This window comes from Coregonus lavaretus, assembly GCF_964263955.1.
Source record: "Coregonus lavaretus genome assembly, chromosome: 26".
Lineage (NCBI taxonomy): Eukaryota > Metazoa > Chordata > Actinopteri > Salmoniformes > Salmonidae > Coregonus > Coregonus lavaretus.
Window position 1 is genome coordinate 37,882,464 of NC_140013.1, and position 14,527 is coordinate 37,896,990.

At 47.1% G+C, this 14,527-nt stretch overlaps 1 protein-coding gene across 1 annotated transcript in view; it reads left to right on the plus strand.

Moving 5' to 3' along the window:
• LOC311101651 (F-BAR and double SH3 domains protein 2-like) overlaps positions 1-14,527 on the plus strand; it is a 77,887-nt gene that overhangs the window by 39,962 nt on the left and 23,398 nt on the right. Inside the window, 6 exon segments of the mRNA XM_084142791.1 lie at positions 8,079-8,158; positions 9,103-9,160; positions 9,162-9,248; positions 9,490-9,623; positions 10,839-10,893; positions 11,104-11,232. Of these exon segments, the coding sequence (XP_083998917.1) occupies positions 8,079-8,158; positions 9,103-9,160; positions 9,162-9,248; positions 9,490-9,623; positions 10,839-10,893; positions 11,104-11,232 (543 nt within the window).

The window sequence follows — 14,527 nt, forward strand, 5'->3', positions numbered from 1 at the left end:
GCTCCGTAAGAAGCATCTCAAGGTCCTGGAGTGGCCTAGCCAGTCTCCAGACCTGAACCCAATAGAAAATCTTTGGAGGGAGCTGAAAGTCCGTATTGCCCAGCGACAGCCCCGAAACCTGAAGGATCTGGAGAAGGTATGTATGGAGGAGTGGGCCAAAATCCCTGCTGCAGTGTGTGCAAACCTGATCAAGACCTACAGGATACGTATGATCTCTGTAATTGCAAACAAAGGTTTCTGTACCAAAAATTAAGTTATGCTTTTCTGATGTATCAAATACTTATGTCATGCAATAAATTGCAAATTAATTACTTAAAAATCATACAATGTGATTTTCTGGATTTTTGTTTTAGATTCCGTCTCTCACAGTTGAGGTGTACCTATGATAAAAATTACAGACCTGTACATGCTTTGTAAGTAGGAAAACCTGCAAAATCGGCAGTGTATCAAATACTTGTTCTCCCCACTGTGTATATATATATATATATATATATATACACAACTCCTTAGTTGCCCTGGCTGTGTGTTTCGGGTCGTTGTCATGCTGGAAGACCCAGCCACGACCCATCTTCAATGCTCTTACTGAGGGAAGGAGGTTGTTGGCCAAGATCTCGCGATACATGGCCCCATCCATGGAGGGATGAGAGGAGGAGAGGGGGAGGATGGAGGGATGAGAGGAGGAGAGGGGGCGAGGGGGAGGAAGGAGGGATGAGAGGGGGAGGAAGGAGGGATGAGAGGAGGAGAGGGGGAGGAGGGAGGGATGAGAGGAGAAGAGAGGGAGGAGGGAGGGATGAGAGGGATGAGAGGAGGAGGGGGGGGGAGTCCAGACAGACAATTGTTCTCTAGACAATCAAGGAGAGAGATACTGCAACACCCTCCACTACACAGACACTGACTCACACAGACACACTACTACTTGTAATGGGAATCGATTTAGAATTGATTTCATCGATCGCTGAACAAGGAGGTGGAATCAGTTGCCCATATGATTCTAAATCTGATTAAGAATCATAATCAATTCCCATTCCAATTAGAAAATCACATTGAGAAAAAGGACTAAACTAAACAGAACACTCCTTCTCTCCTCCCCCTCTCCTCCTCTCATCCCTCTCTCCTCCCCCTCTCCCCCTCTCCTCCTCTCATCCCTCCTCCTCCTCCTCCTCCTCCTCCTCTCATCCCTCCCTCCTCCCCCTCTCCTCCTCTCATCCCTCCCTCCTCCTCCTCTCATCCCTCCTCCCCCTCCTCTCATCCCTCCCTCCTCCTCCTCTCATCCCTCCCTCTCCTCTCATCCCTCCTCCTTCCCCTCTCATCCCTCCTCCTTCCCTCTCATCCCTCCCTCCTCTCCCTCTCATCCCTCCATCCTCCCCCTCTCATCCCTCCCTCCTCCCCCCTCATCCCTCCCTCCTCCCCCCTCATCCCTCCCTCCTCCCCCTCTCCTCCTCTCATCCCTCCCTCCCCCTCCTCTCATCCCTCCCTCCTCCTCCTCTCATCCCTCCCTCCCCTCTCATCCCTCCTCCTTCCCCTCTCATCCCTCCTCCTTCCCCTCTCATCCCTCCCTCCTCCCCCTCTCATCCTTCCCTTCTCCCCCTCACCTCTCATCCATCCCTCCTCCTCTGTTCCTGGGAAAATGAAGGGGAAAGGACGGTTCATTTGCATAATTGCTGTGTGTGTTTATGACGCATGTGACACCTATCAAAGTCGAGAGAGAGAGAGAGAGAGAGCTCTACTGTGTCAGTTTGACCTCTCAACCCTTTCCTTCAGCACCACCCACTCTGCTCTGACTGTTTTGGTTAGCTGCTGGTGTGTGTGTGCGTTCATTGCTGAAGTGAGTGTGCGTCAATGCCTACATTATGGTATTGTTATTCTATGACAGCTGTCATTTGTCATATCTGTCATGTGTTTCCCATGGTGGGGTGTTAGTGGGGGTCAGTGGGCTGTAGTCTCCCCCAGGATGGAGCTTTCTCCCCAGGCCAGTCCTCCCCTAACACCACAGGCAGGGCTGGAGGTCTGAAGCAATCACATGAGGATAGTTGATCCGTGTTTGTGTCCTCATTGGCCATCTGTGCGATAGAGGGAGAGAAGAGAGAAATTGAGGAAGGGGAGAGGTAGAGAGGTGAGAGAGAGAAAGAGAATAGAGAGAGGAGGGAGACATGAGGAAGAGAGGGGTTTGAGAGAGAGAGGAGGGAGACACATGAGGAAGAGGGGTTTGAGAGAGAGGAGGGAGACATCATCAATGTGCCCTAAAGCTCTATTTGTCCTGATTGGAACCAGCGCTTTGTTGTTGTTGTTGTTTGTTTTATTAATGAGTGTTCTCTGTTGAGGTCAGGAGAACACTCTTGCTCCAACACAGAAACTATACAGGGGGCACAGTAACCTATATCACACTGACACTACAGGGGGCACAGTAACCTATATCACACTGACTCTACAGGGGGCACAGTAACCTATATCACACTGACACTATACAGGGGGCACAGTAACCTATATCACACTGACACTAAAGGGGGCACAGTAACCTATATCACACTGACTCTACAGGGGGCACAGTAAGCTATATCACACTGACACTATACAGGGGGCACAGTAACCTATATCACACTGACACTATACAGGGTCACAGTAACCTATATCACACTGACACTATACAGGGTCACAGTAACCTATATCACACTGACACTATACAGGGTCACAGTAACCTATATCACACTGACACTATACAGGGTCACAGTAACCTATATCACACTGACACTATACAGGGTCACAGTAACCTATATCACACTGACACTACAGGGTCACAGTAACCTATATCACACTGACACTACAGGGTCACAGTAACCTATATCACACTGACACTATACAGGGGGCACAGTAACCTATATCACACTGACACTATACAGGGTCACAGTAACCTATATCACACTGACACTATACAGGGGCACAGTAACCTATATCACACTGACACTATACAGGGTCACAGTAACCTATATCACACTGACACTATACAGGGGGCACAGTAACCTATATCACACTGACACTACAGGGGTCACAGTAACCTATATCACACTGACACTATACAGGGTCACAGTAACCTATATCACACTGACACTATACAGGGGGCACAGTAACCTATATCACACTGACACTATACAGGGGCACAGTAACCTATATCACACTGACACTATACAGGGTCACAGTAACCTATATCACACTGACACTACAGGGGGCACAGTAACCTATATCACACTGACACTACACAGGGTCACAGTAACCTATATCACACTGACACTATACAGGGGCACAGTAACCTATATCACACTGACACTACAGGGGGCACAGTAAACTATATCACACTGACACTATACAGGGTCACAGTAACCTATATCACACTGACACTATACAGGGTCACAGTAACCTATATCACACTGACACTATACAGGGTCACAGTAACCTATATCACACTGACACTATACAGGGTCACAGTAACCTATATCACACTGACACTATACAGGGGCACAGTAACCTATATCACACTGACACTACAGGGGGCACAGTAACCTATATCACACTGACACTATACAGGGTCACAGTAACCTATATCACACTGACACTACAGGGGGCACAGTAACCTATATCACACTGACACTACAGGGGACACAGTAACCTATATCACACTGACACTATACAGGGGGCACAGTAACCTATATCACACTGACACTATACAGGGTCACAGTAACCTATATCACACTGACACTACACAGGGTCACAGTAACCTATATCACACTGACACTACAGGGGACACAGTAACCTATATCACACTGACACTACAGGGGGCACAGTAAACTATATCACACTGACACTATACAGGGGCACAGTAACCTATATCACACTGACACTATACAGGGGGCACAGTAACCTATATCACACTGACACTATACAGGGTCACAGTAACCTATATCACACTGACACTATACAGGGGCACAGTAACCTATATCACACTGACACTATACAGGGTCACAGTAACCTATATCACACTGACACTATACAGGGGGCACAGTAACCTATATCACACTGACACTATACAGGGTCACAGTAACCTATATCACACTGACACTATACAGGGTCACAGTAACCTATATCACACTGACACTATACAGGGGCACAGTAACCTATATCACACTGACACTATACAGGGTCACAGTAACCTATATCACACTGACACTACAGGGGGCACAGTAATCTATATCACACTGACACTATACAGGGGCACAGTAACCTATATCACACTGACACTACAGGGGGCACAGTAACCTATATCACACTGACACTACAGGGGGCACAGTAACCTATATCACACTGACACTACAGGGGTCACAGTAACCTATATCACACTGACACTATACAGGGGGCACAGTAACCTATATCACACTGACACTACAGGGGTCACAGTAACCTATATCACACTGACACTATACAGGGGGCACAGTAACCTATATCACACTGACACTACAGGGGTCACAGTAACCTATATCACACTGACACTATACAGGGGGCACAGTAACCTATATCACACTGACACTACAGGGGTCACAGTAACCTATATCACACTGACACTACAGGGGTCACAGTAACCTATATCACACTGACACTACAGGGGGCACAGTAACCTATATCACACTGACACTATACAGGGGGCACAGTAACCTATATCACACTGACACTACAGGGTCACAGTAACCTATATCACACTGACACTACAGGGGTCACAGTAACCTATATCACACTGACACTATACAGGGGCACAGTAACCTATATCACACTGACACTACAGGGTCACAGTAACCTATATCACACTGACACTACAGGGGTCACAGTAACCTATATCACACTGACACTACAGGGGGCACAGTAACCTATATCACACTGACACTACAGGGGACACAGTAACCTATATCACACTGACACTATACAGGGGGCACAGTAAACTATATAACACTGACACTATACAGGGTCACAGTAACCTATATCACACTGACACTACAGGGGGCACAGTAACCTATATCACACTGACACTACAGGGGACACAGTAACCTATATCACACTGACACTATACAGGGTCACAGTAACCTATATCACACTGACACTATACAGGGTCACAGTAACCTATATCACACTGACACTACAGGGGGCACAGTAACCTATATCACACTGACACTATACAGGGGGCACAGTAACCTATATCACACTGACACTACAGGGGGCACAGTAACCTATATCACACTGACTCTATACAGGGGCACAGTAACCTATATCACACTGACACTACAGGGGTCACAGTAACCTATATCACACTGACACTATACAGGGGCACAGTAACCTATATCACACTGACACTATACAGGGGCACAGTAACCTATATCACACTGACACTACAGGGGGCACAGTAACCTATATCACACTGACACTACAGGGGGCACAGTAACCTATATCACACTGACACTACAGGGGTCACAGTAACCTATATCACACTGACACTACAGGGGGCACAGTAACCTATATCACACTGACACTACAGGGGACACAGTAACCTATATCACACTGACACTATACAGGGGGCACAGTAACCTATATCACACTGACACTATACAGGGGCACAGTAACCTATATCACACTGACACTATACAGGGGCACAGTAACCTATATCACACTGACACTACAGGGTCACAGTAACCTATATCACACTGACACTACAGGGGTCACAGTAACCTATATCACACTGACACTACAGGGGGCACAGTAACCTATATCACACTGACACTATACAGGGGGCACAGTAACCTATATCACACTGACACTACAGGGTCACAGTAACCTATATCACACTGACACTACAGGGGTCACAGTAACCTATATCACACTGACACTATACAGGGGCACAGTAACCTATATCACACTGACACTACAGGGTCACAGTAACCTATATCACACTGACACTACAGGGGTCACAGTAACCTATATCACACTGACACTACAGGGGGCACAGTAACCTATATCACACTGACACTACAGGGGACACAGTAACCTATATCACACTGACACTATACAGGGGGCACAGTAAACTATATAACACTGACACTATACAGGGTCACAGTAACCTATATCACACTGACACTACAGGGGGCACAGTAACCTATATCACACTGACACTATACAGGGTCACAGTAACCTATATCACACTGACACTACAGGGGGCACAGTAACCTATATCACACTGACACTATACAGGGGGCACAGTAACCTATATCACACTGACACTATACAGGGGACACAGTAACCTATATCACACTGACACTATACAGGGTCACAGTAACCTATATCACACTGACACTATACAGGGTCACAGTAACCTATATCACACTGACACTACAGGGGGCACAGTAACCTATATCACACTGACACTATACAGGGGGCACAGTAACCTATATCACACTGACTCTATACAGGGGCACAGTAACCTATATCACACTGACACTACAGGGGTCACAGTAACCTATATCACACTGACACTATACAGGGGCACAGTAACCTATATCACACTGACACTATACAGGGGCACAGTAACCTATATCACACTGACACTACAGGGGGCACAGTAACCTATATCACACTGACACTACAGGGGGCACAGTAACCTATATCACACTGACACTACAGGGGTCACAGTAACCTATATCACACTGACACTACAGGGGGCACAGTAACCTATATCACACTGACACTACAGGGGACACAGTAACCTATATCACACTGACACTATACAGGGGGCACAGTAAACTATATCACACTGACACTATACAGGGTCACAGTAACCTATATCACACTGACACTACAGGGGGCACAGTAACCTATATCACACTGACACTATACAGGGTCACAGTAACCTATATCACACTGACACTACAGGGGGCACAGTAACCTATATCACACTGACACTACAGGGGACACAGTAACCTATATCACACTGACACTATACAGGGGGCACAGTAACCTATATCACACTGACACTATACAGGGTCACAGTAACCTATATCACACTGACACTACAGGGGTCACAGTAACCTATATCACACTGACACTATACAGGGGCACAGTAACCTATATCACACTGACACTATACAGGGTCACAGTAACCTATATCACACTGACACTACAGGGGGCACAGTAACCTATATCACACTGACACTATACAGGGGCACAGTAACCTATATCACACTGACACTACAGGGGTCACAGTAACCTATATCACACTGACACTACAGGGTCACAGTAACCTATATCACACTGACACTATACAGGGGCACAGTAACCTATATCACACTGACACTATACAGGGGCACAGTAACCTATATCACACTGACACTATACAGGGTCACAGTAACCTATATCACACTGACATTATACAGGGTCACAGTAACCTATATCACACTGACACTACAGGGGTCACAGTAACCTATATCACACTGACACTACAGGGGGCACAGTAACCTATATCACACTGACACTACAGGGGGCACAGTAACCTATATCACACTGACACTACAGGGGGCACAGTAACCTATATCACACTGACACTACAGGGGGCACAGTAACCTATATCACACTGACACTATACAGGGGCACAGTAACCTATATCACACTGACACTACAGGGGCACAGTAACCTATATCACACTGACACTACAGGGGTCACAGTAACCTATATCACACTGACACTATACAGGGGGCACAGTAACCTATATCACACTGACACTATACAGGGGCACAGTAACCTATATCACACTGACACTACAGGGGCACAGTAAACTATATCACACTGACACTACAGGGGTCACAGTAACCTATATCACACTGACACTACAGGGGGCACAGTAACCTATATCACACTGACACTACAGGGGGCACAGTAACCTATATCACACTGACACTATACAGGGTCACAGTATATCACAGTAGACTGAATCAACTCCTCAACGCAACACAATAACTGTGTCATGTCCCTGTTGTTGTTGTTGATCTATACAGGCTCTGCAGAAGCTGGCCAGTCAGTACCTGAAGAGGGATTGGCCAGGTATCAAACCAGACGACCAAGGCACAGACTACAGGTGAGGACAGGACAAGCCCCTGCTGTAGGCTACAGGGCCCAGATTCACAAAACACTTCTTACGCAAAAACTTAAGAAGCTTCTTAAGAAAAAAAGATCGTTTGTAAGTCCAATTCCTCAACAATATCTTAAGATTTAATGATTTTCTTACAAACTTCTCAAATATCTTCTTACAAATCTTCTTAGGATGTTTGTTGCTAGGTAACCATTTTAGCTAGCTATCTAGCTAGCAATGGCAATCATGTTAGCATATTTCTTACTGAGATTACTGTTCTAAAACATAAAATAATCAATACTGACACTTTGAGTGAATTTAACATGTTCAATTGCTTTCATGAGCTTTTTCTCTCACTGGCCTGAGTTTCAGACAAGGGTTTAACTATCTTGGAATTAAGAACATTTCCAAGAACTTTATTTTCAAGAATCTAATTTCTTCCTAACACTTTTTGTTAAGGAGGAACATAAGAAATAGCGCAATAACATTTCCAATAACCTTTTTGAGGAATAGCAACTTTGTTCTTCTTAAGTCTATAGTTAAGGAAAAAATGGCAGTTAAGAGGACGTTTCTTCTTAAGAAGGTTTTGTGAATCTAGGCCCAGGTGAGTACAGGCCCCTGATATAGGCTACAGGTGAGTACAGGACAGGCCCCTGCTATAGGCTACAGGTGAGTACAGGACAGGCCCCTGATATAGGCTACAGGTGAGTACAGGACAGGCCCCTGCTATAGGCTACAGGTGAGTACAGGACAGGCCCCTGCTATAGGCTACAGGTGAGTACAGGACAGGCCCCTGCTATAGGCTACAGGTGAGTACAGGACAGGCCCCCTGCTATAGGCTACAGGTGAGTACAGGACAGGCCCCTGCTATAGGCTACGACCACAACATAACACTGTTCTTGATTGGCCAGCAGTCTTCATCTTGCATAAACTGTGTGTATTCTGTGTAGGAATGTGTATGCGGTGTGGAGGTCCTATCTGGAGGGGACTGTACAGGTGACTCAGTCCTCGCATCAACGTTTGTGACAACTACAAAAATGAGATCTCAGACCCTGCTAAAACTGTACGGCTATACAAGGAACAGCAGCTCAAAAAGGTGAGGCTGTGTGTGGGTAACCTAATCTAGTATACTATTTCTATGTGGAACCACTCCCCCTCTGTGTGTAGACTATAATGTGTGTGGAACCTCTATCCCCCTCTGCTGTGTGTAGACTATAATGTGTGTGGAACCTCTATCCCCCTCTGTGTGTAGACTATAATGTGTGTGGAACCTCTATCCCCCTCTGTGTGTAGACTATAATGTGTGTGGAACCTCTATCCCCCTCTGCTGTGTGTAGAGTATAGAACAGTTGAATCGTATCCAGGTGGAGCTGCAGGACTCGGTGAAGGACCTGGCCAAAGCCAAGAAGAAATACTACGACTCAGAACAGGTGGCTCATGCCGTTCGAGAGAAGGCTGACATCGAGGCCAAGTAGGTGGACAGTACCTACAACCCTAACCCAACCACACTGACCTACCTCTGTCCTAACCCAACCACACTCAGACCTACCTCTCAACCCTAACCCAACCACACTCAGACCTACCTCTCAACCCTAACCCAACCACACTAAGACCTACCTCTCAACCCTAACTATCAACCCTAACCCAACCACACTGAGAGACCACGGGAGGTGTGTATGTGTTTGTGCAAAGTGTGAAAGAAAGATGGAGAGAGATAGTTTCAGCAGTAATAGTAGGGTGGCAGTGGGACTCTCCTGGCTGGCTCTGTTCCTTATCACTCAATATAAAGCAGCAGGAACTCACATTAGAACTCTCTCTGGCTTTCTCTGTCTCTCTCTCTCTCTCTTTCTCTGTCTCTCTCTCTCTCTCTCTCTCTCTCTCTCTCTCTCTCTCTCTCTCTCTCTCTCTTTCTCTATCTCTCTCTCTCTCTCTCTCTCTCTCTCTCTCTCTCTCTCTCTCTCTCTCTGTCCCTCTCTCTCTCTCTCTCGCTCGCTCTCTGTCTCTCTATGTCTTTCTTTCTCTCTGTCTCTCTCTCTCTCTTTCTCTCTGTCTCTCTCTCTGTCTCTATCTCTGTCCCTCTCTCTCTGTCCCTCTCTCTCTGTCCCTCTCTCTCTCTCTCTCTCTCTCTCTCTCTCTCTCTCTCTCTCTCTCTCTCTCTCTCTCTGTCTCTCTCTCTCTGTCTCTCTCTCTCTCTGTCCCTCTCGTTTTCTCTCTCTCTCTGTCCCTCTCGTTCTCTCTCTCTCTCGCTCGCTCTCTGTCTCTGTCTGTCTCTGTCTCTTTCTCTGTGTGTGCGTGCATGTCAGGGCTTTTTCATTAGAAAGAGAAGGTGGGACATTAGTCATTGTCAGGTACAGGTAACACACACAGAGGCACAAACACACACTCTCACAAAACTACACTCAGGCCTTGGCACACACACAATAGACCCAAACAACACACATTCACTCCAAAGCTCAGTCACTCCTAAGCGATGGCGTTTTAACAATGGGAAATGGATTTCTCTCTTACATCAACTGGAAGGCCAAATCAGTGTTTGATTTATAATGTCTTGCCTTTCTCACAGAGTTTGTCTCCACAGAGTTTGTCTCCGGGATTTCACTCTGATTTGGGTTGATTTATAATGCCTGGTCAGTCTCTGGGGTCTAGGATTGATCTGAGTTCATTGATGTGGTCTGTTGTCTCTCAGGTCAAAGCTGGGTCTGTTTCAGTCCAGGATTAGTTTACAGAAAGCCAGCGTTAAGGTAAGCATGGTTACCATTACCCCTGTGCAACAAGACTGAATGTTTACACACACACACACACACACACGTTAACCCTACCTTAAACCACATGTTGGAATGCAGAACAATCTGGCCTGCTGTTTAACACTCTCTCTCTCTCTCTCTCTCTCTCTCTCTGTCTCTCTGTCTCTCTCTCTCTCTCTCTCTCTCCATCTCTCCATCTCTCTCTAGTTGAAAGCCAGGAGGAGTGACTGTAACTCTAAAGCAACCCATGCCAGGAATGACTACCTGTTAACCCTGGCAGCAGCCAACGCTCACCATGACCGCTACTATCACACAGACCTGCTGCAGTGTATACAGGTACAGAGCACACACACTAGGCGTTAGTGACTCGTTGGTGAGGTGAATGACTGAATGACAGTGTGCCCTCTTAACACACACACTCCCACACAGACAGACACATGCGTCAGCGTAACACTCAGAGATTCAGACACCATAGTGTTGACACACATCTTTTAGCATGCCTAACACACACACACGCACACACAGGCACACACACACACCACAGCCACTGCTCAGTGTGTCAGCTTATCTCAGCTGAACCCATGGTCATGAAATCATCTCCCATTAAAGACCGTGACAGATACACACACACACACAGACTCACATGCTGTGATAGGAAGAAGGGTTCACTAATTACTCTGCTCACTATCTCATTCCCCCTTCCTTCTCTCTCTCCTCTCTCTATCTCTGGCTGTGGTGCTGTATTGAACCCCAGGATACTGTATGTGACTGTATTGAACCCCAGGATACTGTGTGTGACTGTATTGAACCCCAGGATACTGTATGTGACTGTATTGAACCCCAGGATACTGTGTGTGACTGTATTGAACCCCAGGATACTGTATGTGACTGTTTGAACCCCAGGATACTGTATGTGACTGTATTGAACCCCAGGATACTGTATGTGACTGGATACTGTGTGTGACTGTATTGAACCCCAGGGTACTGTATGTGACTGTATTGAAGCCCAGGATACTGTATGTGACTGTATTGAAGCCCAGGATACTGTATGTGACTGGATACTGTATGTGACTGTATTGAACCCCAGGATACTGTATGTGACTGTATTGAACCCCAGGATACTGTATGTGACTGGATACTGTGTGTGACTGTATTGAAGCCCAGGATACTGTATGTGACTGTATTGAACCCCGGGATACTGTATGTGACTGGATACTGTGTGTGACTGTATTGAACCCCAGGATACTGTATGTGACTGTATTGAACCCCAGGATACTGTATGTGACTGTATTGAACCCCAGGATACTGTATGTGACTATATTGAACCCCAGGATACTGTATGTGACTGTATTGAACCCCAGGATACTGTATGTGACTGTATTGAACCCCAGGATACTGTATGTGACTGGATACTGTGTGTGACTGTATTGAACCCCAGGATACTGTATGTGACTGTATTGAACCCCAGGATACTGTATGTGACTGTATTGAACCCCAGGATACTGTTTGTGACTGTATTGAACCCCAGGATACTGTATGTGACTGTATTGAACCCCAGGATACTGTATGTGACTGGATACTGTATGTGACTGTATTGAACCCCAGGATACTGTATGTGACTGGATACTGTGTGTGACTGTATTGAACCCCAGGATACTGTATGTGACTGTATTGAACCCCAGGATACTGTATGTGACTGGATACTGTATGTGACTGTATTGAACCCCAGGATACTGTATGTGACTGGATACTGTATGTGACTGTATTGAAGCCCAGGATACTGTATGTGACTGTATTGAAGCCCAGGATACTGTATGTGACTGTATTGAAGCCCAGGATACTGTATGTGACTGCTGAGAGACTCTCTAATCAATAATAGATAGATGGACATAGTGACACACACACACGAGGGACAGCACTTCAGGGCATCAACAAATCAACAACACATACAAGCTGCTCCTATCACTCCTCTCCCACTCCCTGTACTTTAGAATATAATGCATCCTTCCTTCCTTCCTTCCTTCCTTCCTTCCTTCCTTCCTTCCTTCCTCCTGTGAGGTAATCCCTCGTCTGACCAGCTAGGATTGTTGAAGCCAGATAGTGATAATCATGACGTCTAGCTGGCTGATAACCTCAGCCAAGGAAGGAGTTGGAACAGGGCCCATCTCTCTACCCTCTCTCACTCACACTCTCTCTCTCTCTCTCTCACTCTCTCTTTCTCACACACACACACACACACACAGTGGAGATGATGTGGGTTGTGGGTTCGATTCCACGGGGGGGGCAGTATGAAAAAATTATGTATGCACTCACTAACTGTAAGTCGCTCTGGATAAGAGCGTCTGCTAAATGACTAAAATGTAAATGTATGTTGGTGAGAGGAGTGTACTGTTCAGTAGGAGCTCAACACCCCCCCCTGCTGTTGAAATTGGGTAGTGGCCATCTGAGGGTTCTATAGAGGCATTTGATATTGTAGACACTGCTGCCTCTGACAGATGTGGCTGCTTACTGAACACACACACACACACACACACACACACACACACACACACACACACACACTGAACGAGCAGGCCTAACTGTTCCTATGATCCTATAGCTGTTTGTACTGAATGTTGCATGATGCAGTTGGTGACACCAAGAGATGCGTGTCTTTTTCTGGCCCTTGAATCATTCTGCTGTTCACACTACCCTACATGGATGAGTGGAGAGAGGGAGAAGAGGAATGGAGGGATGAGGGGGAGGGGTAGGGTGGGGTAGTAGTTTTGGGACTAGCCTCCACCCTCAATGACGGAATTTCCCTAGATTTGTCATCATGCCATTGTTTCAGCTGTGTGCGTGTGTTTTGGATAGGGCTATAGTGCTGTCTGCTGCTGGGAAAGGTGAAGGGGGTCAGATTCCTACGCAACAAGAGAACAAACAGACCCACAGACAGACCCACACACAGACCCATACACAGACCCACAGACAGACCCATACATCCTCTGCATCGTCAAACCACAGGTCTCTCCTGCCCTCCTTCCTTTCACAACACCACTTTCTCCCTCCCTCTGCTCATACTACAGTATCCATCCAGTCTATCAGCTGTTAATGGTTCATTACTGTCTCCATCCATCCATATCTCTCTCCCCTCCCCTCCCCTCCCCTCTGCTCTCTCTCCCCTCCCCTCTCCTCTCTCTCCCCTCCCCTCTCCTCTCTCTCCCCTCCCCTCTCCTCTCTCTCTCCCTCCCCTCCCCTCTCCTCTCCTCTCCTCTCTCTCTCCCTCCCCTCCCCTCTCCTCTCTCTCTCCCTCCCCTCTCCTCTCTCTCTCTCCCTCCCCTCTCCTCTCTCTCTCTCTCTCTCCCTCCCCTCCCCTCCTCTCTCTCTCCATCCATATCTCTCACCCCTCCCCTCCCCTCTCCTCTCTCTCTCGCTCCCCCTCCCCTCTCTCTCTCTCTCCCCCTCCCCTCTCTCTCTCTCCCCTCCCCTCTCTCTCTCCTCTCTCCCCCTCCCTCTCTCTCTCCCCTCCCCTCTCTCTCTCTTCTCTCCCCCTCCCTCTCTCTCCCCCCCCCCCTCTCTCTCCCCCCCTCTCTCTCCCTCCCCCTCTCTCGCTCTCTCTCTCCCCCCCCTCTCTCTCTCTCCCCCTCCCCCC